The sequence below is a fragment of the Rhyacophila brunnea genome, unplaced genomic scaffold, assembly GCF_057557595.1.
Source record: "Rhyacophila brunnea isolate RB1 unplaced genomic scaffold, BYU_Rbru_1.0 scaffold_13, whole genome shotgun sequence".
Lineage (NCBI taxonomy): Eukaryota > Metazoa > Arthropoda > Insecta > Trichoptera > Rhyacophilidae > Rhyacophila > Rhyacophila brunnea.
In genome coordinates, this window is record NW_028232785.1 from 3,168,961 (window position 1) to 3,195,363 (window position 26,403).

At 33.7% G+C, this 26,403-nt stretch overlaps 1 protein-coding gene and 1 long non-coding RNA gene across 2 annotated transcripts; both read right to left on the reverse strand.

Moving 5' to 3' along the window:
- Positions 1-5,491: 5,491 nt before the first annotated feature.
- On the reverse strand, positions 5,492-8,986 carry LOC147076160 (uncharacterized). The gene is made up of 3 exons (XR_015069634.1): positions 8,895-8,986; positions 8,573-8,803; positions 5,492-6,657 (listed from the first exon to the last, which is right to left on the reverse strand). It is a non-coding gene; the product is annotated as an uncharacterized LOC147076160 (long non-coding RNA).
- Positions 8,987-10,163: 1,177 nt separating this feature from the next.
- LOC147076161 (uncharacterized) lies at positions 10,164-24,253 on the reverse strand. Its single transcript, XM_085940276.1, has 5 exons — positions 24,022-24,253; positions 23,497-23,628; positions 17,521-17,673; positions 13,981-14,635; positions 10,164-10,243 (listed from the first exon to the last, which is right to left on the reverse strand). Exons 1-5 carry the CDS (start codon positions 24,169-24,171, stop codon positions 10,164-10,166), a joined length of 1,170 nt encoding a protein of 389 aa, XP_085796402.1. The 5' UTR covers positions 24,172-24,253.
- Between the last annotated feature and the right edge of the window lie 2,150 nt (positions 24,254-26,403).

Genomic DNA, 26,403 nt, shown 5'->3' on the forward strand with positions numbered 1-26,403 from the left:
GGCATTGTTGACTGACTGTTAATACCAACAAATGATAATAGGTATTCTTTAAAAATGCTGAGAGCGCAAAAAAGACGTTGTTACAACGAAGCGGTCAAGTGCAGTCCTTTGGTGATATTTCGGATACGTCCATAATCGTTATGGCTATTATACAACATAATTATACGCAAAAATCTTTAATGATTGAATTCCAAGCATTGGTATTATTTGATTACGTTTCGATTGACAAAATAAATCACATCAATGTAGACATGATCGCCGTTTCCATATTATATGGCATATGCGATAACTGCAGGTCGCAAAACGGGCGGCAATTATTCACCAGTCTCTCCGACTGTCAAAAGAATAAGCGAAACGACGAAAGAATTGCCAATTTTCTTATTGAACTCTATTGTACATACATACATAATTTTGAAAACACTTCTGAGAAAATATATAACCAATGGAAAATTTATTTTTGGAAAAAGGCCATACCCAGCTGGCATCGAACCTGCGTCTCTCGAGATTCGCACGCATGCACATTGACCAATATGCTATAGGTATAATTTCTAATTGCAACACATTTTAACTAATGGCTCTTAAAATACTTTGGTAATAAAATACCATAGTGGTCAATTTGCATGGGCGCGAAATTCGAGAGACGCAATTTCGATCCTGCTGGGTGTCGCAATTTCTTCATAAGAGATTTTTTCTATTGGTTATATTTTCTCGGAAATGATGTCAAAATTATCTTTGATAAATAAAAAGAATGTTACATTCTTAAATCTAGCACGTGGGTCGCAATAAAGCGGTTAAAATAATGTGGAAAAATAAACGCTTGGTAGGTAATTATGTATTAAGTATTTCAAAAAAAAAAGTTTTGAATGTCATTTTATTATTAAAACAAAAATATATTACATTTTTGCATTTTCTCCAGAACATTGTGTATTTTACGACAAAAAAGAGGTTCTAACATAATAATAAATTATCTAAAAACAAGAAGGAATGAAGAAGAAATATCCCACATGTCAAAACTATGAACTTAAAATCCATCCCAGTGCAGCTAATCGCACTATTTTCAAATTCAAGAGGCGCCCCCAAATTTGTCATTTCATTTTACGCTCCAGTGATGTTAGAATTATTATTATATTGTTCACTTTTGATTTATTGCTAAGAATAAAAATAGTCGCATCTAAAAAAAGAGCCGATACATTATTTGCACGCCTCTAGCTCGCGTTGCCGCCATGACAGGTAAGTCACTGAGAAGTCTTCTGTATGCAACTACGGCGAGTTCCTGTTGTCGCCGATTTCTTGTTATCGGACAGTAATCAAGCCTAGCAGGAAATTGAGGTTATAACTACTCAGAATAGTGAACATATGAAATATAAAAAAAAAAATATATATAATATTAATATTTCTAAAAAAGTCAGTTATGTAACTAAGTTGTCTATATATAAGTTGTCTATATATACGACAGGGTCTGAATTGCACAAGAAGACTGTTGATGAAAATGGAAAAAATAAATTACATGTCTCACAGACATCTTCTTTAGGTAGGTAAGTACAAAAATGATAAATTGAATTCTTCGCTAAATATACTGTTAAATAGTATGTAATTTCCAAATGGCCCATTTTTCGTTTTACCTACATAATATTATATATTATAATCTCTATGAATCTCTGCAATAAAACGTTTTGTTGTATAAGCACGTGCATAATGTCCCTCAATTTTTGGAATAGACTATGAATTGATTAACGCATTCGCTCCTGAGTAGATAATGATTTTTTAATTAGCACCTTTAAAATGCACGTTAATTACATCGATCGGCCGCCTGGTCATTACGCGCATGTGCGTTTTCAGCGTCCAAAGTATTAATGAATGCCTAATACTTTCGTCTACCTTCCTCTGTTTTCCAGAGACCTTTAAGGTCTCCACACACCAAAGCGAATATTCGCGGCGAATTATTCGCCAATCAAGCTCATATTGGCTTACGGGACAGAGCACGCTTGCGCGACCGCTTTGCGTCTTGAGTGCGAATTTGCAGCGAATATTCGCTGCGATTTTCGGGAACTCTGTCGACAGCGAATTTATTCGCGGCGGACAGATTTCGCCACGGAATTAGTAAAATCAAAATGGCGAAGATATTGAGCAGCTGATCGAGTTGGTCCGGAAATATCCAATCCTTTATGATTTCTCTGACAGTGACTACAAAACATAAGAAAGAAAGATAAGATATGGGATGAAATTGGCAGGGAAATTGTTGAAAATGGTATGAAGGTCGTCATAATAATATTATATAGGTATCTTTGTCTAACCAAAGTATGTAACGTTTTTTGACAGGATGAATACGCTATTATAAATAATTAACTTTAATCTAAGGTCCGGATATTTAAAAAATACATATTATTAATTTGCGTCATGCACAGCCTTTAATAACAGAAACTTTATAACTTTGATTGTTAGTGCACTGACAGTTCTAACTTATTGCGATCGTTTGACGTTTTGGTTTCGACTTTCGAGCAGTCATATCAATAATGTTAAAATTAGGTATCAGTTAACAATACTTCAATCATATTCGGTATCGGTCACGTAAATACCCATTGTATATTCGTCGATAATATCTTGATAATATTTTTTTAGGTTAGGTAGGTAGTCTTTAAGATTATTTTTGTGCATCTAACATTATGCAGCATTGCATTTCTATTGTGGCTAAAGATATAATATACATATAGGTAGATAAGTAGGTACTCCATGTCGCCATGGTGGTATTTTGTAAGGTTTTAGACCTAAAACCTTACACATCCTACTTACTATTGGGTTACCTACAGTACGACGTACCTAGGTTGTGTTGATATCAATAGACCTCAATCACAAAAACGATATGTACCTACATACCTACTATATATTTCCTTCATTATGTATAGGTATATTGAGCTAATAAACTGGTTTTGCCCAGTTCCGACCGCGAACCAAGATAATATCTTCATGTTCCACGTACCTACCTAACATAACCAATGTTTTCTGTTTCACATTAATTTGTATACCTACAAACATTTTAAACTTAATTGAGATGTTCTTAAACTTCTGTTCATGTAATATTATGTAGGTAGGTATATCTTGGTCTGCATTAGGCAATAAGATTAATAATTTTATGAGCATGTAAATATAAAGGTCAGCTACTTCCTCTAAGTACATAATAATATATTACCATCGTGGATACCTACCTGAATAATGTTGGAGATATACTAATGCTTTGTGATGAATTTAATTTTAGCAAAGATCTTCAACCTTTCAACGTACAAAGCACCAGAAGAAATTAAAAATGAAACCCCCCCCCCCCGGCATTACCAGGATTAAAATAATATTTCATCATCAACATCAGTCGGGGTCATTCCACTGTTAGATGAAAGCCTCTTCTAGCTCCTTCCACTATTTTCGGTCTCTAGTTCTTCGCTGCTACATACTTTTATTGTACTACACGTGAACAAAGAGATCAACTAAGTGAAGTGTCAATCAACAAAAGTGGCGTTTGCGCACAATGTTAGTTGATATATAAGTGTGATAATATAATATACAAGGATGAATAAGGCGTGGGCGAGGGCCAAGGTCCATTTTATGATTCCTCTATTGATGTACCTATTTTTATTAAGAAAAATGTTTGCCGTAGAATGGGGTGAATATTGAATAGACCCTTTTTCAAATTTCTATTTTTCTGCTACACATTATTCGGACAAACATGAATGACTTAAAACCTGTTTCTATGGACATAATCATACTCTAAAATATTTTTCAACTACCATTTATTATCAAACAGCCAATTTTGTGTGATGTCTCTTTCTATCCAGCGTTGGGGTGATTATAGACATGGCGGGTGGATAGAATCGAATAATGGTAATGTCTTAATGGTAAAAATGTAATTAAGTACCTACTGTACATTACAAATTTATGTAGGTAGATTTAAGTATGTAAATCAAAATCAAAAATATAAATGTAAATGTTATACAACACAGTATCATGTAAGTATTTAAAAAAACATATACTTACATAAACATCTATTTATCCAAGAATTATTTGATACTTTAATCTGTATTTTATATACCATATTCGATGGATGTATGTGGTGTAGATATTTTGTAAAATATTTGGTACATATTTATTATTTAACTAAGCGTATTTAATTTGCTACATGACCTGTAGCTCTTTTATAATCACAAATTATTGTTGAATGTTCCGAAAATGAGTTTATGTGCCGAAACAGCTGTCAAGGTAAATGACTCAGTTAAAGTAGTTTTAAGTAGTAAGTAGTAGTAGTAAAGTTTTAAATAATTAAATAAACATTTTTCAACTACCCTTTACGGTATTAAGAAACAGCCAATTTTGTGTGATTTCTCTTCCTAAGTGTTGGGGTGAATATAGACATGGCGAATGAATAGAATCAAAACAACTTTCTTAGTGGTAAAAATGTAATTACTGTAAAATTATAATTATAAATTTACGTACATTTTAGTATGGAATTTAATAAATCAATCTATACATTTTACAAGTGCGGTGGCAAAAACATAACAAAAACAAAATTAGGTATACATAAAAAGTTAGGTACCTACAAAATAAACTTTATCATATTAGGAATAATTGTGTATTGTATGTTGGATAATAATTAGTGAAGTTATGTTAAACGATGCGATTTAGCCACCATATTTCAACATCGCCCATACAGATTACCGCACCAAAACTTTCTCGGATGTCAGTACCTTCGGCACAAACGGTTCAAGTCCTGCTCAGTGTCATATTTTAGTATTAATTATAGTAAAGATATTTTCTAGTAGGTCGATATATTTCTGAGGTATTTTCAAATAGTGTACATTAGTGAATTCATTTTGTTTTTAATTTTTATAACAGTAATTCTAGTAATTAACAGGAGTATCCAAAATACTACGGTTATTAGTTTATTTCGGAATAAATAATTGGTTATGACCATAAATAACACAACAGGTAGGTAAAAAAAAACAAAATATCTATTTACATAATATTGAAATATATTTGCCAAAAATAGAAATGTACATGTTATACCATGTTATATATATATATATATATATATATCATGTAAGTATATAAAAATAAATATACATAGACAAATTATAAAATATGATATAATTATAAGGTAGGAATAACTGTCAAATCACAATGAGATGGGGATGCTTTTGAAAATTCTTCTGGCAGACAAAGACTAATAATTCTACCTAGGTATATAAAATTTATTCTGCTGTAATTTTTTTTCATATTTGTCCATTTTATTACAATATTTTATAATATAAATCTTATTATATAAATAGTTTCTTGTATTCTGTGCAAAAATAATTAATAAAACTTTCTTATCCTACACAAGTATTTTTTATTGAATGATCCTGCAAAAATATTGAAGTAATAGTTATGTGACATATTTTGTTTTGGTGTAAGCCATAACGAAATATACATATATTATATTACATCAATTATATCAGACACAATTTTAGACACTATTAATTATTGTTAAATTAATTGTTTTACTGCTAGGTACCTAGTATGAATCTATTTTAATATTGATTCCAAATTATTGTCAGTTTCAAATAGACGTTATGTGCACAAACTATTAATCATATTGAGTACTTATTGAAATATGATATACGAGTATTATGTTGAATTTATTAGATATAGGTATGCCATATGAGAATGATATTCAATATGTAGTGACAGTAAGTTTTATTAAAGGCACTGCAATGCGGCATAACAGCACAGGATTAATCTTAATTTAACTTTTTGGCTATACCTGTAATTATTTTAGTATTCATTCATTAAAATAGTTTACAAACTTTTCTCGAGTAGAAAATGCTAATCTCGCTGCACGTCTTGGATCGTTGTTTAAATTAGTAAAAGCTCTAAGCTCAGGCTCCGGTGGCTCTAAAAATTCAAAAAACCGATCATTGCAATTTTTTGTTCGCACAAAATTATGTAAAACACATGTCGTTTTCAAATAAGAATTGTGGTGGATACTTTTGTTTCTATTGGTCTATAAAATATTTGCCATTTTTGAGCCAATATGCCAAAGGCATTTTCAACTACTCTTCTTGCACCGCAGAGTTTTAAATTGTAATTTTCTTTCAAAGGATCTGTCCTCGATTGTCTATATGGGAAGGGTCTCATTATATATGTTTTCAGACCGAAAGCTTCATCTCCGATTAAGACGAGCTCGCAAGGTTGATTCTGTCCAGGGAGATTTTTAGGTCCCGGAATATTCATTTTATTTGCTTCAAATCGTCTTCCCATGATGGAAGTCTCGAAAATTCCTCCATCGCTGTTCTTGCCAAAACCACCAATTTCGACGCATATGAATTTCTAATCTGGTCCAACGATAGCCATAAGCACGATTGAAAATTTATGTAAATAGCACCAGTAGTTAAAGCCAGTTTTGCCTGGACACTTGATGGTGACGTGCTTACCGTCTACACTGCCGATACAGTTAGGAAATTGCCATAAATTCTTAAACCCTTCAGCAGATTGTTTCCAAGTTTCTGTTGTAGGTTGGGGTAAATATTCACTTTTTAATTTTCTGCATGTAGCTTCACAAACTTGTGTCACGATTGCACTCACTGTTGAAAACTATGGCCAATTGTGTAGAAAGTATCACCGGTCGCAAGAAATCTGTAAAATAATTATTTTTGTTTAGGTGAACAAGCTAAAAAAAGATGGAAGAATTTACGGGACACATATGCAAAGGATCTCCGGTCCAGAAAAACAAAAACCGGCCAAGAAAACATATATAAGAAGAAATGGATGTAGGCCGACCAAATGTCGTCGTTCCGACCATTTCTGACGTTCGCCAAAACGTCATCCAACATATGCGAAGAAAAATGCGAAGAACCTGACGACATACAAAGTTTTGATTGGATGGCCACGAAGATATGGAGATTGAAAAAATTGATATTTGAATTGAATTGAAATAAATATTAATTTTGAATAGTTTTATTTTAGAAATCTATTGAACTAAAAATATGTCCAGATATTATTGTGCCCTATTATATTATGTTCTTCATCATGGAATTGCTTATTGTAATGGTCAAGAATTACTGTACACGCATGAGTTGCCATCATCTTTTTTCATAGTTAATGTTATGTATGTAATTAAACCCAATTCTCTAAACGTCTATACTGAATAGTATCTTCTACTTTGCTGTATATACCTAACTGCCTTTTTCAATCTGGATCAGTAGGTATTTATTTATAATTTCTTGTAGTATTTTTTTTTTTTTTTCCCGACCATGTCCGATCCTGATAGGATCATATGGGCCTCCACAGAGTGGAGGTTTGTATTGACAGATTTTTGTTTTTTTACGAGAAATGGATGTCAGCCACTTGCTCAACCTATTAGGTCCATACCCTGACTCACACACAAATTGAAAAACAATATGCGTACTTGCCAGACCCAAGATTCGAACCTGAGACCCACGGCGTGATAGTCCAACGCTTAAGCCGTGCGGCCACCGTGGGTGTAGTACCGTAGCGTAAGTATAGTACTGAGATAAAATTCATGTCTAAATAAAACACGATTCTTGTCGGTTTACAGGAAACCAGCGGCAAACAAATTTTGAATAGTAATACTGTTCATAAATTTGCAATAATATAATATAATGTCAAAACGATCATTCAGTATTAATGTATATAAAAATAATAATGGAAGTAAGTACATACATAAATTTTGTTTTCAATGTTATCGTAATATTACATAATATACGTAAATGCTATGTTCACTTTCATGTGAAAACGTGTAATGTGTAATAACTTGACCGAGAGATGATGAGAAAAATGTGTGATCTTATAATGATTTATTTTATTGATTTACATAGATGCATGTTTAATATCTGTTATGCCAGGAAGTTGTATGTGTGTTTTTACTATTTACTGTTTCCTTGCCTTTTAATCTTTACTTAAATTACTTTTTTTTTATCTTACTATTTTTATTTCCAAAGTTTTGTGTTTATGTTCCGGAATTATTGTGTTTAATAAATTTATTATAAATTTTCAAGATATTTTATTACATATCTCCCCATCCATACACCTAAAACACACTATAATTTTTATTGATTAAATATTGTAATTTGCTAAAATGCAATGCCAACTGGTAAAGTAGTACAGTGAGTAGGTATAGACAGTACTGGCAAAGGGTGGCTTTTGGAAAGAGGTAGGCTGTGGAGATCAAAGAAAAAGAGCATACTTGTCAGGTATACTCATGGGAAATAAGACTATATTACTAATGAATAGGTACACGCTAATGTCAACTTCACACTAAATCGATGAAATTACAATAGCTCACTGACAATATAGAATTGAGCAATGAATATAAATTATGTATTTTGCAAATCGATCATTTGACAGTTGTAGTTGATTTGTGAATATCATCCATTTCCGATGTGATAAACATCTTTTTAAATGTTGTCAGTGCTTTGTGAAAACAGTCTATTGAATTGTGCGAATATATATTCCCCATAATCTTTGTGATTCTATTTAGACATGTTGATAATAATACTTAATTATATCATTATACATCATCTTTTTTTACCTCAATGCAATACTTAGCCGTTCATCAGGCGAGATGGCTTCGCGATAGTTTGTATCACATTTTCGAATGTCATTTGTGATGGCATTCAATATTTCGTCAAAACATTCGAAGGTCATACGAAAATAAATGTAGAAACGCTTTTCATATTTGCGTAGTTGAGGCATCAAAGTGTGGTATTCTCCATACCTTCTTCTCTGTAAATTGATGTCATGAATCCATTTTCTTTTTTCCCTGAGAAGAAAAATAGTAGGTAAATTAGTCGAAAATGGTTTATGAATTGGATGAAAATAAATAAAACACGTAATGGTGTGAATAGTCAAACCTGGCATTATCATCCTCTTCCAAGCATAGTAATAAAAACGCTTCTTCGTCGTTCGTTGTTGAGTACATTTTGTTTGTTTGTCAAGACTTGTCACTTTGACATTAGTATTTAGTCTATGGCTGCCTCCAATGCTGCCATCTTGTTTTCAGATAATTAAAATACACTTTACGCGAAGTGGGTAAAAGTTGTAGCAATTCTGAAAGCGCTATAGTGTACGTGTATTTTTTATATTTAATTCATAAAAAATATAGAAAAATTGGCGTAAAATATTAATAATATTTACAATTTTAAATCTGGCGCGTAAATAAAATTATTTAGTCTATGGCTGCGTCGCTGACGCTTTGGTGTGGGGCCAAACGCGTAATTCGCATCAAATCCAAGCGGTAGCGACAGCGATAGCGAGGGCGTTGCGAATTCGCTGCGAATATTCGCTTTGGTTTGGGGGAGGCTTAATATGTAAACTAATTTTCTTAAGGCATAAAACATTTAATGACATCACACTTTATTTAAAAAACAAAATAGGAATATATTGGGGTGAAGTAGTGCCTTGAAGGGGGTGAAAAACGTCAACAACTTTTTTTTTTGTTTTCTAGGGCAGTACGAATTGGGCGATCGTTGATATCTAATGTGTTTTAAAAAAATAATTTACACCCTTTTACTTGCTTATTATGTCAATGAAAATAAAAATTGTTAGTATTCTGCTTTTGGCTTCTCGTACCACCTATACAAATGTATCGACATTTGGCTGAATGATTTGCATGCTACCTATTCGAAATATATTGCCTTTGAATTTCAATACCTATTTCCAAACTCCCAAAATGCGGAGAATAACTTCATTCTCTCTTCCTCATTGATCATCGTCGAACATTTTCGGACAAGCCGGTTTTATCTTCTTATTCCTAATTTTCTTTCTATTTGTATGCGATTTGTACTCCTTGCCGATATTTCTGACCTCCTTCAATACATTCGTCTTCCAATTACCTTCATTCCTTTTTTTAACGGAGTTGTCAAAATGGTTGTGTCATCCTCAGTGACCTCAGTTGACACTAAACAACTTGCATCGAGAGTACTGGTCGAAAGTAATAGTTGAAGTGGCTAGTTTGATCAGTGATATTAATTGGAATGTCCGGTTCATTACTATTGTCAGTCTCACTCTTTTGCACCGGTATGTGGGTTGTATTACCAATCAAATCTTCACTGTCTTCAGAGCATGACACACTTACTAGAGGACGAAGAATCAGACTCACCAGATAAAGAACTGGAATAAGTTTAATTGCCAGCAGCAGCACAAATATCTTCAGCATTGTAATTACTGGTATTATTTAACCAGCTGGGATCTAATATGTTTCCTGAAAAATAAAAATATATAAGTACAATAAGTAGGTACTGTTACACTCATGATTATTGGGCCTCTCCCGATAGTCTAAATTACGTAATTATTCGGTGTAACCATGCACCTGACCTTGTAACAAAGGATTAAGCTATGCAGCTTAACGCTTATTTATCTATAACGGTTAGGCACAAAATATGTGTAACAAATAACCAACTAGACAGGCTTCGATCCAACTTATTATGGAACGAAAAGGACAACGAGACTCTAAAAGGAGAAATAGGTAAGGTAGGTTATGCGTACGATGGCGTTATTTCCGACTCGATTTTACCATACTCGATTACGAAATCCAGCGTATTTCTAAAATTATAGGAAATTACATATAAATATGCTTCTGCGGGCGCCACCTTATTAACATTTTATCATAAACAGTTCAAGGAAGAAAATAAGAAATGAAAGAATGTTTTAAAGAATAAGTCCAAAATGTCGTATATTAGAACAAAAATGTTATACAAAGAATCAGCAATCTGCAAACATTTTGGGACGGAGAACGAACGTAACTATTAACTTCCTCGTGAATAACAAGTGGGTGGAAAGAATCAAAATAATTATAACATCGCCAAACAAGGTTGATACAAATTATCTGGACATCTTGGAATCGTCCCGTAACGGCTGAGGGCCGAAGCCCCAGCGGGCACGTCTATTTATTGTGAAGGTTTGGGCGAGAGAGACGGAAAACGATTTTCATGCTGGTTCGATATCTTTGTTTTGTGGCAGGCCGGCAACATACAAAGCGGAGAAAATAGTTTTATATTCGGCCGCAAGACGTGAATAATTGCCAGTAGTTAGGAACGATAAATCCTTTATGGTATACAGTATTAAAAAATAGTTGCAATACCTCTGTCGTTATTAATAGAAGATCAAGCCAGAGGTTGAGCTTCTTCTTGCAACTTCCAGGGTGCGGTCAACGTGGCAGATACATCACCATGCGTTTAATGAGGTGTAACAATAAAATACAAAAAGTGAAAACTCGAACTCTGTATTTTGGCGGACAGAGGAGATAATTCTAATAGCAGCGGCAATTTCGCAAGGCGACTTGAAGTGATAAACATCAGACTCATCTCTGATAGTTGACGACAGAGAAGTAATTATTTTTGAAGAGAGACAGCGATCTTATCGTGGGGGTCAACGGAGATCTTGAAGTCCTTGAAGACATCGCAGGGTCTTCCCTAACTCACAAAGGTCCACTAAGATTACCATCATGAAAAATCTAGCGACTATAAAAATATTCGTTCGTTCTCGCAACAAAAAAATAAACTTAAGAATAAACAATTAATTAAGTATACGCAGATACTTACTAAAAAAACATTTGAAATCAGTCGGGTCGCAGCCCTCTGCAGTCTTTGCTGCTTCAGTCGGTAATTTTTCTTACGAGTATAGTTTGAAAATTACAAGTCATTTTTATAATAATTGAAATTTTAAAACTTACAATATTTACAATACTTACAACCCAAATGTTTTTAAAATATTTGCTTGAGACGGGAAACAAAGATTTTTAAAACTAATTTGTGGAAATAGAGTATTCAATAGCTTTGGAGTATAAAAGCCAGCAGCTGCAAGTTTAATAACTGAAGATGTACACAGTAATCGTTTGACAAAGTTCGTAGTATATATTACACAAATATACAGTAAGGGGGGACATGCTCAGCGTAGGTCAAAATGGAGGTTTTGTTCTATTTCCAAAGCATGATCCTGGACATACCTAAAACGTTGTAGATAATCTATTTACATAATTTTGAAGCCTTATTATTCTTTATATTTCTTTTAAACATTTTACGACTCCATTAAGTATTTTAATTACATAAAATAGTATTCTTTTAAACCTCTCACTCTAATGTTTTAGAATATAGTCATATTTCGGTACATAACTGTGCAGTGGTATTAAGATTTTTTTACATTTATTAATTTTTAAACGCATTTATAAAACTATTAGTATAATTTATTACGAGATAATTTTAGTAAAATATTTACGATAAAAAATTATATTGATAATCTCTGTGATTCCAAATTTGACAAGAATTAGGCATTTTATTATTCAAAAAATCGGCAAGATTAACATATTTGAAGATAATTCTAAAGATACTAATTATTAGCTATGTCTTTGGCCATTTAAAAATTAATAAATGTAAAAAAATCTTTACAATACGGTGTATGAAAGTATTTGCGATACATAATTATACATCAGTACTGTATTTTGATCTGGTATTTGATTCTTAAACATCGGAATAAACTCACTGTTCTTAATAACAGTCATATTATATAACTTTTTTTACTAAAATGAGTTATTTTCTGTTATCTCATGCTATTAGATTGTTTACAAGGGTAGTTAGATTGGCACATTTGAATGGATTTTTTTACCAGAATGAGTCATTTTGTGTTTTTTATAGCACTGTATCTTAACAAGAGTAATTATATTGGACACATTTAAATAGCTTTTCACCAGAATGATTCATTTTGTGATTTTTCATCGTATAGCTATAAATACACGAGTAATCACATTGACCACATTTCAATAGTTTTTCACCAGAATGAGTCATTTTATGTTTTTTCATAGCATTAGATGTTATACAAGAGTAATTGCACTGGTCACATTTAAATGGCTTTTCACCAGAATGATTTATTTCGTGATTTTTCATCTTACCAGAATTGAAGAATAGTTTTATTGATCACATTTAAATGGTTTTTCACCAGAATGAGTCATTTTGTGTATTTTCATATCACTAGATGTTATACAATAGTAATTACATTGGTCACATTTAAATGGCTTTACACCAGAATGATTCATTTTGTGATTTTTCATCGTATAGGTATAAATACACGAATAATCACATTGACCACATTTCAATGGTTTTTCACCAGAATGAGTCATTTTGTGTTTTTTCATAGCATTTGATGTTATACAAGAGTAATTACACTGGTCACATTTAAAAGGCTTTTCACCAGAATGATTCATTTTGTGATTTTTCATCGAATTTGTATGAATACACGAGTAATCACATTGACCACATTTCAATGGTTTTTCACCAGAATGAGTCATTTTGTGTTTTTTCATAGCATTTGATGTTATACAAGAGTAATTACACTGGTCACATTTAAAAGGCTTTTCAACAGAATGATTCATTTTGTGATTTTTCATCGAATTTGTATGAATACACGAGTAATCACATTGACCACATTTCAATGGTTTTTCACCAGAATGAGTCATTTTGTGTATTTTCATATCACTAGATGTTATACAATAGTAATTACATTGGTCACATTTAAATGGCTTTACACCAGAATGATTCATTTTGTGATTTTTCATCGTATAGGTATAAATACACGAATAATCACATTGACCACATTTCAATGGTTTTTCACCAGAATGAGTCATTTTGTGTTTTTTCATAGTATTTGATGTTATACAAGAGTAATTACACTGGTCACATTTAAACGGTTTTTCACCAGAATGATTCATTTTGTGATATTTCATTTTACCAGATGTTATCGAAGAGTAGTCGCACTGATCACATTTAAATGGCTTTTCACCAGAATGACTCATTTTGTGGATTTTCATATTACAAGATTGGATACAAGAGTACTTACATTGGTCACATTTAAATGGCTTTTCACCGGAATGAGTCATTTTGTGATTTTTCATCGTATTGGTATGAATACACGAGTAATCACATTGACCACATTTCAATGGCTTTTCACCAGAATGAATCATTTTGTGTATTTTCATATGACGAGATTGGATACAAGAGTAATTACATTGGTCACATTTAAATGGCTTTTCACCAGAATGGGCCATTTTGTGTAACTTCATCCCACTAGATCGTTGGCATGAGAAGTCACATTGGTTACATTTAAATTTTCTTTCTCCTGCGTGATTCTTTTTGTGTTGTTTTAAAGAACTAGGTAGAATGCTGAAGTAGTCACAATGCTTACATTTTAATGGTTTTTTAACAGAATTTTTTTCCTTTTTCTTTAGATTCTTGAAATCAGATCGACTGCTTAAGTAATTAACCGTCTTTTCCACTGTTTTATGACACGTTTTATGAATGTTCAATAGAGATACCGATGCAAAAAAATTATAACAAAAACTGCACACAAAATTTTCGTTATTAAACGATTTATTCTCTAATTTTATGACAGCTACTAATAATTTGGGATCTGAGACGTTAGATTGTATATGCTTACGTTTATAACTGCTACTGACTATATTAGTAATCGTTTCATATGCCCCCAATTCTTTTTTAATGTCTTGATAGTCAATCTGTATTTCATCGTATGGCTCTTGTACTTCTAAGATTCTCTCTGACAATCCAATAGTGGTGAAATAGGGCATGTCAGTGGTTGCAGGAATCAACTAAAAGAACGTAAAGTACTGCATTTTAACATGTAGGTAAACGACATAGGTACATATATAAGAGAATAAAAATTAAAAAATCAAACACTCTTAAAGGTCCACTAGTGCTAGGTCAAAATAGAGATGATAATATGATATTTTCAAAGTATAAGACTAGACATTTCTTAAATGTTGTAGAAAATTTATTTATATAATTTTGAAACCTTAATATTTTATGACTGCATAAAGTATTTTTATTAGATTTACCAGTATATTTTAAGCCTCTCGATCTAGTGGTTTAGAAAATAATGCTTTCGGTACACTAATGTGCCATGGAGTTTTCACTTTTTTAAATTATTATTTTTTTATGCACTTATAAAGCTATAAGTAAAATTGTTGTTAGTACTATATACTTAGTAAAATAATTACGGTAGAAAATTATATACATTATAATAAGTGTGAAAGCAAAACTGACAGTCTAACAAGAATTACGAATTCTGATTAATTTTTATTACCTATCGACCGTAGAAGAGGTAGTATTTTTTTTAAATACGCCATAACTTTCGGTGGACTTCCTTATCATACTTAGAGCTCTATCCGTTTCAAACAGACGTGGGAAATGTGCTCGTCTGGAATGTCATTTTTTTGTCAAAAAGTAAGTTAAACGCATTGGAATTGTATTCATATAATTATGTTTATAAACGCGTGTATTATGAAAGTGCGTGTATTATTACTAGCAAAGTATCAACAAAACTATGGCATGTTTATGTTATTCCGAGTTTTAAAAAAATGCAACCTCACTTTCCGACATCTAAATGAATATTTTCAACGAATGATACCAATAAAATTATACCTTCGTATTTTTTTTTACTTTTTAAAAATAAATTATTACAATTTGTTTTTTAATTCGCGTAAACGACAATCAGCCACAATATATTAATATACCACTGTTGCCAATACTAGTGCAGCGCTATGGGTAAAATGTATGGCAACATTATAATTTTGTAAGTATAATAAGTTTAATTGCAAAGATCGAAAAATAAATTTTACAATCTCTCAATCAATTATTTAAAATAATAGTAGCTACCTATATTTTTTTCACATATAATTAATAAACTTCTTGATATATTGTGGGTTGACTGGTCACCTACGTAGGTACGCTATGAATCAAACTATATGTATCAGGCGAACATACTATTCTAAGACGTGTACAATTCTGTGGCGCTCTAATGCATTTATTTATAATGTTCTATATTTGAAAATTCCCCATTAACAAAGGTGTCCGGCAAGGTGATACCATTTCACCTAAACTATTCACCGCTACTCTTGAGGACTTATTTATTAAGCTTGATTGGGAGGAAAAAGGTGTTTCAATTAATGGAAAGCACCTCAGTCACCTGCGCTTTGCAGATGCTATTGTTATACTCTCACAAGACCCGAAAGATCTCCAAGATAGAATGCAAGAACTCGCGGATGTCAGTCAAACGATCGGTCTAAAGATAAATGTCTGAAAGCCAAAAGTGATGAGGAACTGTTTTTCGGACCCTGCGATTATCTGTATTTATGGCTACGTCTATCTCGGACAGCAGGTGTCCATAGACAGAAGCATGCACGATGAAATTGCTCGAAGAACAAAGCAGGGATGGAGTGCTTTCGGACGTCTGAATAGTATCTTCAAGAGTTACCTACCACTATATCTTAAGCGTAGGGTGTTCAGCCGATGTGTGCTACTCGTGCTCACGTATGGCTGCGAGACGTGGACCCTCAGCACGAGAGATGTCAAAAGGCTAAGAGTCACACAGCGAGGCATGGAGAGGTGTATGTTGGGCATCACGCGAAAGGACCGTAAGAGAAACGAATGGGTTAGGAAGCAGACAGGAGTACGCGATGTAATAGACGTTGCCAAACAGCTGAAATGGAGATGGGCGGGGCACATTGCTCACCCAAAGGACGGCCGCTGGACAAATGCCGACATCCAGTAGTACCCAAGGGGCACGAAACGGCCACAGGGTCGCCCTAAAAGCCGCTGGATTGACGAACTGGTAAAAATCGGCGGAAATACGTGGCAGCGAACGACACGGGACTGAGAGAATTGGAGAAAGCTTGGGGAGGCCTTCATCCAGCAGTGGATTGACCCCGGCTGATGATGATATTTGAGATAATATAGGTAATGGCATCACCTGTTTTATTAGTTGGTACATGTATCTTTTTTATAATTCAAAGCGCCTGGTACAATAAAACCAAATCAAAAAGTATGAAAGACAGTAGTATGCGAAGACATGTTCAATTTGATTGACGGAGCTCTAACGGTCTAATGTTAGATGCATTTGAAAATAATGATAATATTGCTTTCATGTTAGAGTTACAAATACCTATTTTATGTTCTGACCGCCTGATGATCAAAATGTATCCGTATCCTTTACTTACAATTTTCTACAAAAGTGTAATTTTACATTATCTGTAATATAAAAATATATAGTAGTTATACAGTTATACGCATCTAGACTGAGAACTTACCCGTAAAAAATGTTAGTTGATATTATATTATACATAAGTAATAGTCTTATGTGTGAATGGTTAGATATACACTACAGTCGTGCTACATAATATTTTTATTAATAATATCACTTACGCCAAATTATTGACATATTTTTGCATCCTATTTGGGAACTGACCAAAATAAATCAGGTTGATTATCAGGAGGAATATTTGGAGCATCATAGAAAAAAATAAACTAGTTAATTGGCACCCACAATGCGTTCAAATAGGTGAGTGTTCTACTTAAAACCTAGTGAAACAGTAAGAATTTTAGGCCACCGGTGAGTCGAATTCGTTGCCTTATCACGCACATTAAAGTATTATTTTTTGCAGTTGCAACACCATTATAATCGTATGTAGGTAAGTACCTGATTTTTTGGGCTGCATTCGGAATAAGAGCAACTCTGTTGACGGTTATCATAATTGCTTTGCTCTACATCCTCTTGAACAATCTTATTCTCTGAGTCAACCCGCTCGAAATCAATCTCCGATTTTAAATTGGTAGGGTATTTTGAAGCGATCTAAAAAAATACATTGATTTCATAAATATAATAGCATAATATAAGTGTCTTTTTATGAAGATATATACCGAAAAATTGTGTGTGTAATAAAGTGTGATAGTGGATCAACAGATTTTTGCCTTCTATTAAAAAGTTACACCTCAATACATATGTCAAAAAAATCGTTTGTTTTCGACCAATAAATACTTTTGTTGCAAAAACTAAGCCTACCTAACATAAAGTTTGTCAATAAAGAAATGAACCAAACGACAAAAATCTTTGATAGGATAGTCAGTTCGTTAGTACAAAATATATTATTATAATCCTTAGCTAAAATATGTAGTGTTACCAGACGAAGAAAGACCCCGGCGCGACAGTTTCAAATTCCGAATCAACAATTTAACAACAAAAATACCCAACTCCCCTGGCGAATGTTTAGAATCTCTGACAAAGCTGAGTAAACAATAGCACCCTCGATGGGCGAAAAAATTGTACCTGCCGGCGAGATCGTCGCCCGGCCGAAGCGACAGAAAAGATCACCGTTAGGTTTTGACTTGACCGAAGGCCTTCCCTTTACCCCTCCCCGCTGTCTCACCACCCATAGGTTCGTTGCAGATAAGAGTAGTCAGTACTTATTCTCCCGCCAAAGTGGAAGCTGATATCCAGGGCTGCACCTTTGGTGTGGCCCGGATACTTCACGATATTAACTGTAAAGTCGCGCTCGTTTCATTACGAGGGTGGGTCAATAATTCCTTAGAAAAGCCGACAGGTGGCGCGACTAGTACTGTAAGCGGTTTGTTTTCATGCAGCGGCACTACCGATTCAGTATGCCGCGAAGTTTCAATCAGATTGGTTGGGTTGTTGTGTGTTTCTCGTACATTTAAAAAAAAAATTGTGCTTGTGGAAAATGGAAAAATGGATAATGGAGAAAATTGAGTTTAGAGCTGTTATTAAACATTTTAATATAAAAGGGTTAACAGCAAAGGAAATAAAAAATGAGTTGGATTTAGTTCACGGCATATCTGCTCCTTCACTTGCAACTATTTATAACTGGTTAAATGAATTTAAACGTGGTCGTACATCAACAAAGGATGAACCACGCTCAGGACGTCCTGTAGAGGTGACTACACCAGAATTGATCAATAAAATCCACGATATGGTGTTAAGTGACCAAAGATTAAAGTTGAGTGAGATAATTGAGGTTACAGGGATCTCAAAAGGTAGCGTCATTTCTATTTTACATGACAAATTGGGCATGAAAAAAATTTCTGCAAGATGGGTGCCGCGTTTGCTCACAGTCGACAATAAACGCAATAGGGTGGTGGCCTCTAAAGCCCTGTTGTCGCTCATGCAACGCAATCCGGATGAATTTTTTCGTCGCTTTGTGACTGTAGATGAAACATGGATACACCACTATACTCCCGAGACGAAAGAACAGTCAAAGCAGTGGATTGCGAAAGGCGAACCATGTCCAAAGAAGGCGAAAACCGTAAAATCAGCTGGTAAGGTTATGGCTACTGTATTTTGGGATGCACGTGGAATTATTTTCGTTGACTATTTGGAAAAAGGAAAAACAATAACAGGGGATTATTATGCATCTTTATTGGACCAGCTAAAAAACAAAATTGAAGAAAAACGGCCTCATTTAAACAGGAAAAAAATCCTCTTTCATCAGGACAATGCCCGTGTTCACACATGTTTACGATCAATGGCTAAAATTGAAGAATTGAAGTTCGAATTGGTCGACCACCCACCGTATTCGCCAGATTTAGCCCCCAGTGACTTTTTCCTTTTCCCAAACTTAAAAAAATAGCTAAGTGGACAACGTTTTTTTTCAAATGAAGAAGTCATCAATCGGACAAATGCTTATTTTGAAGACCTTCCGAAAACTTATTTTTCTGACGGTTTAAAAAAAATTGAGAAACGTCTAACCAAGTGTATTGAGCTCCAAGGAGATTATGTTGAGAAATAAAAAAAAAATAGAAAAATAAAAACTGTTTTAATGCTTTTTTCTAAGGAATTATTGACCCACCCTCGTATTATAAATCAATGAATTCCTTCTGTGTAATCGGCTCAATATTAATCCCTATAATCACCTCAAAACCACGCGTCGCGTCCTCGATAAAACGCTTTCGCGCCGATTCGGCTAATGTGTTCAAACACGTGTTCCCATATAATGACTGTGCGATAGCTAAATCTAAGACTCCTGTGTAAGTGTAATTAATGATGTAATCCAACCGATGTCTGAAAAGTTAATGTAATTAAATGTCCCTGCGCAGGGAAATTGTTAAATCAAAAAGATGTGTTTTATATAATTAAACCCCGTGATGTCACCCACACTCCCAATCAAAAATAATACTGAAGTAGATTCTACCACCGACATGCATGTGAGTTCCTTCCTATCATTCTTCCGGGCATTAGTAGGTAAATCGAATTTTTGCCACCCCACGTATCATTCCATGTGCTATGTTTAGTTTGTAAATATACTCCACATTATAACTCATAACACTCTAAGACAATGATACTCAACCTTTTTTTTCTTCGGGCCACATACATATATTTGTAAAGCTACGCGGGCCGCAACACTATACTGGTATGAAAAAAAATATCATGAAACCCACCACCCCCGTTTTTTTGGAAAACCATTTGAGATTTATAAAAATATAACCAAAACAGAAAAATAATAGTACATATCACTTATCAGCATACGGTTCGTTAAATATTACAATAGTGAAAAAAATAAAACTCAAAAGTAACATGTATCCAAGCGTTTATTTTGAAATTAGTGTGATTTTTGACATTGGGATAAATTTTCAACAATTTTAGACAAATCGGGTTTATAATTTCTGCATGCTACCCTCAATACGCCATCAAGGTGAGAATCAGTAAGTCGATTCCTGTATACGTTTTTTGCATATTTCATTTTTTAATATGATGACTCACTAAGATATGTTGATGCAAACAATGTGAGGAGCAGGCAGGCACAATTTTTTACAGTCTTGTATTTTTCAGGAACTAATTCTCAAAAATGGATGTACTACTTCCCCACTCTTTTTTCTTCAAAAATAGCTTTCAGATTAGTATCGTTCTTAAATTCGATAAATTCATCAAAAAGCACTGCATAATCATATCCCAATGTGTTAAAGTTGCTGTTTCTAGATGCCAGGGATTTTCTATAAGTAACAAACAATTCTTGATACTACGTAAGTCCTGAAATCTGCTCTTAAATTTCTTAGCTAAGGCAGCTAAATAATTTAAAAATATCTTATAGTTTTCTTCAGAAACATGTATACCATCTTGTTTAGCTTTTATAACAGTTGGAAAGTTATGCAATACTTGGTTCTCTATTTCTTCGTGGTAGATGTTCAATTTCTCTTCAAAAGCAAACACTTTATTCGCCATCTGCGAAACGAATTTGTTTTCGCCCTGTAGGCCACGATTGAGTTCATTAAGTTTTTCTGTGATATCACACAGAAAAGCTAAAAGACACCACCATCCGTCATTATTAAGTTCGCTGTAAAATTTCTTATTTTGTTGTAAAAATAAAATAATTTCATGCCTCAAAGAATAAAACCGTTCCAGAACTTTACCTCGGCTTAGCCATCTTACCGAGGTATGTAAAAGAATGTCACTATAGTTACTGTTCTATCCAAAAGAGTTTTAAACTTCCTGTGGTTCAGTTCTTGAGTTCTAATATAATTAACTATACTTATTAAAGTCTTCATCACGGCGTCTATTTCGGCAATGGAGATACGTGCTGATAGGTTCTCTTGGTGTATGATACAGTGGAAAGATAAGAGATTTGTTAAATTATATTTCTCCTTCAATAAAGCAACAAATCCTTTTTTGGATCCGATCATTGAAGGGCATCCATCCGTGCATACACAAACCAATTTTTTAATATCGATATCATTGTTTTCCAGAAATGTATTGATAGTATTGAGATAGTCCGTGCTTCTGGTTCGATTTTTCATAGGAAGAAATTTCAAAAAATCTTCATGAACTGAATTGTGTCCTGTACAATATCTAACAAAAACGAAACATTGTGATGTTGCTGAAATATCGGTGCTAGAATCAAAAGCCAAACTAAAATATTTGCATTTTTTTCAGATCTACTATGATGCGATTAAATATGTGTTTTGCAATATCTTCCATGCGTCTAGCAAAGGTAGAATCAGAGAGCTGCACACTTTTTATCTGAGATATTATTTGATTTTTATTGCTGATTAATTGGAAACACTTAGGAAACATTCTTTCGCAACCTCTGCGTCGGTAAATGGTTTCATATATTTACCAAGTATGTACCAAATTTCATACGACGCTCTTGTCACTGCTGCGTCATGTGATACCGCCATTGATATAATATTTTGTTGATGTTGTTAGGACTTCTTGAAGAATTTTAACTTTTCACGTCTTATTGAAGAGCCACGAGGAAAGGTATCACTAAATGTTTTGTGCTTCGTGGTATAATGACGAAGAATGTTATTTTTTTTCAATAACTTTCAACACTCTCACGACATATCAAGCATGTCGTCGAACCATGTTTATTTGACACAACGAAATATTCTTCTTCCCATTTGTCTTGAAACACGCTTTTTTTGTCGGACATTTTTCGATTGCATTTCGAAGACACTCTCGCCATTATGGGTAATTAAATTATAACAAAACAATATTTTATAAGACAGCAAAAAAAGCTATCGTATCCGTGTTCCGAGTAATGTTTACTTGAAATAAAGCCGCAACAATGTGACTGTGAAGCATTCAACTTTGGAGTTGTCAAAAATTTATGTGTTGCCACAAGCAAAATTATTTGCGCGCAAATTTGTCTGTCAAATGTTTGTTTTTTGGGAATAAATCTAGCGTGTGCAGTAGCAACACTCTTATACCAGATCTGGCGTTGACACGACAACGACCATCCTCTTCGTGTTTCCATGTCTGTACGTCAAAGTCGAAATTAATCTCAAGATATACGAAATATAGAATGCCAGATTTTGTAAATCATGTTCCTGATAATAAATGTGTTGAGGGCCGAACAAAAAAGCTTGGCGGGCCGCAGGTTGAGTATCACTGCTCTAAGAGCATGGATAATACTGACAGACATTTTCAAATACATTATATTGTATTTCCCTTGATTTATCTGTCTGTAACGCACGGCAACAGCAAAAGCGCACAGACTATTTTTCCTGTTTGCGCATTACATATTGAAAGCATCGAGCCCAACTACAAGAATTTTGATTGGTGACACTGCTACCCGGTGTATAGAAACTAGTTATTATAATACTTATCTAGAAAAACACTTGGCTTGAATCCTGTTTCACACGTAAGTAAGTACTTACCTACGTAGTGATGTGAAAATCCCGAGAATTTTACAATAATTTTACTTGCACGATCATATCAAATGTTTCGGTACCTTCGTATTGAACATAAGACCTGACTTTATTTCGTAATTCGCTACTCCTCATACATCGAATAAGCCTACCAAATAACTGGCATGAAACACTGCTCCAAAATAATAAACGTGCAGAACACAACATCGCTGTAGATACGCACAGCTCCACAGACACACTTAATGAATGTCATTAATAAAATATCAAATATACTAAGAAGCAGGGAGTCCTGTTCGCAAATCTAGTATCCTACAACAAGGCTCCGAAGCAGCTAAAATCTAAATAGTTGATAAATTATGTACCTACCGATTTGTTCGATACGATAAATTTATATAAACATATTCTTACAAAATACACTTTGAATTCAATGGTCCAATAATAATGGAGCCAAAAAGACATAATCACTTACAAGTACGATGTATGTATATTACACAATATTGTATAAGTATGTAAGCACCTGATTTATTGGCTCGCATTTCGAATATGAGCACCCCAGTAGCGGATCACTGCCTTCGACAAATTCTTCTTTAAAATCAACTCGGAGAGGATCAATCTCGGTTTTAATATTGGCAAGGCTGATTACAGGGCTCTGAAAAACAGGAAAGAAGGTATTTTATGATACGTGTTTACACCTATATTAGTATCATTTGTTATATATTGCGCAAACATACGGAAAATTCTGTCGGTGACCTATTATCATGGTTCGACACTGTCTCGCTATAATTATTAAACGTTCAACAGCTGTCTTCAGATGAATGAGAGTAGTTGGCCTGCAGCCACAGAGACGCAGAACCTATAGGTAGGTACCTAGTCAAACAATAGTGTCAACACAACGGTGTACTTATAGATATTATTAGATGTTTCAGTTAGTAAAGTCCAATATGTCACGCAACTGTATTATTTGCATCAGTAAGAAATGACTTCAATTTAAAATAAACATTTTTTTACAATGATTAAAATTACAATGTTTGGAAAACCTAACCTCAATTATTGAGCCGTTGGAATCGTAAGAATTCTCTTGCTTTATACAAATGTTTGTAACCGGATTGTTTGGATGCATTATTGTAACATCAAGCGATTGCTGCAGTACTTCGTCAGATTCAAAATCATCGAGTTCGCGTTTTACATCCATTTTACTATTTTAATTGTCGCAAAATATCACACGTGTAAGTAAGCAGCTTGACAGTCGTGACAATAGACTATAAATTAATATCTCGGCCATAGACAAAGCGTCTGCATTGCCTACGTGAGAACAATCAACACAAAAAAATGGTAGGAATTATGTCTGTTGATGGATTTAAAAAAAAAAATAGGTACATCATAGATATACCTATTTATTATATTATTACGCTACAGAATAAATCATATTTGATGCGCGCCGTATAATTTTAATGAGTGCAGTGAGTGTAATATATAGCTAAGCCCACATTTAGTCAATTCAACACCCACTCCACTTCAACATTAAATTCTGGTTTTACACCTAGAAGTTTAGTGCATGCGCCGAGGAGATGAATCCGTTACTATAGGTAGGTAGGTACATTAATAAAATTTACCTACATTGAAAACAGTTTAATGAGAAACTTGATATGTCGTACCTATAGACATAATACTAATGCAGAACTATCTGTTATAACTAAAATTTCCTGTGCTCGAAACGCTCGCTAAACTGCAATAGACGCGCGGGCTACATGCCCTCAGTTGCCTGCGCGCCGGTCGTGTTCAGTCGTCAAATTAGGGATATGATACCATAGACAAAGAAAAGTTTTTGCTGGAAAATTCCTATTTAAAATTGCAAATGTGTGCAGCAAAAGATGGGGCCAATGAAATCAATATGGAAACTTTCAAATGAGAATTTTATAACATATACAAGAAACTGCGAGAACAACAAGCGGGGCAATATTATTAATTAGTGTTTCGAATAAAGTAGCATGCCTGTGCAAATATTTGATTATATTCTAAGTAATTGATTTAAGTTTTTCACTAGGTATTCTTTTTTAGTCATGTTTTTTGACCTGAGATTCGCCTTTCAGCATCTTCAGACACCACCGATAGTAAATACACACTGTCAACTTACTAATACAGTTAATTCATGTTTATTTAGAAAAATTTATACCAGAAAAGAAGACCTTATTACCTACAGTAAAGGGTCAAGTATGTATTTGCCATTAGTGAGTGTGTATAGCGCCTGAAGGAGAAACCCGGGTCGCAAAAAATATTCAAATGGAACAGTACAAAACTTAAATCAATTAGAATTTTAATTCAAATAACATCAAATCCCTTCGGTCAATAAATAATTTGATTATAATATATTGGATAATCATCATCTATCATAAAATAGTAACTTGTATTGAAACGAGTTTTCAGTTCATATGGTGTGGATGGGGTACTGGTGAAATGGTAGTCGTATATGTACATCACTTGTAATAAGCTCCGCACTATCTATACTTTTCGAAGATAAAACCACAATAATAATGCACAAAACGCGCGCCGCAAGCTCATACTGGTTTGAGATCCCCGCACACTGCCGAGCACATTGATAAGGGCATTATCTTCGCAATGAATTTGAAATTGTATTGTCTATGATCAGTGACACCTTTATCGTCACGACTAATTTGTTACCTACGATTGGGTCTACAAAACTGTTCAGAAAACAATCCTGAATCAGTAAGATAACTAAAAGTATGAATCTAATAATAATTTATTATGTTTTAAAAACTAACCTCAAAATTGCATCTGACATCGTCGTCATTTTCTTGTTTTATATAAATGTTGGCGTCCGGACTGTCACCACACGAACGTTGCCAATTTGGACAAGTTTCTAGTTCAGATGGTTCACAATTTATATCCATTTTACGTCTTTAATTAAAGCAAAAATAGTGCGACAAAGTATTTAAGCCACGTGCCGGTATAGCCGTGAGTAGTATAATGTTAAATGGTATTTATTAGTCTATGGCTGTCAGGATCAGTGCTGCCAACGGTCGTTGACAAAAACATTCCTGCTGGTACAAAAACAAGCTAGGAGGCGAGAAAAACGTTTTGATTAGGTACCTAGTACCTATGTGATTTTGTGAAAATAAAATTGCAAGTAAATTTACTTATTCTACTATGAATGGATAAAATTCATTAGGTAACTACCTAGGTACCTTTCCTTTCGCGTATCGAAAAAAGTGCAAAAATGTCTATCTATACGTCTAAAAATCATCCATTATAATAATAATATTATGTTATACATAATTATATTGCACTTAATTTAGATTAAATGCTTCTTTCGAAATAAAACGTCATGTAAGTTGGCATTAATTTATTATTTCATTTTTTTGTCTATGGCACAAGCAATCATTGTCTACTATCACGGCTGCCAGAT

Coding starts and splice junctions, on each gene's coding strand:
- LOC147076161 (XM_085940276.1), bottom strand. CDS start 24,171: ATGGATGTAAAACGCGAACTCGATGATTTTGAATCTGACGAAGTACTG. Junction 23,629..24,021: donor CCAACGGCTCAATAATTGAG/GTTAGGTTTTCC, acceptor CCTGTTTTTCAG/AGCCCTGTAATCAGCCTTGC. Junction 17,674..23,496: donor AATGCGAGCCAATAAATCAG/GTGCTTACATAC, acceptor GTATTTTTTTAG/ATCGCTTCAAAATACCCTAC.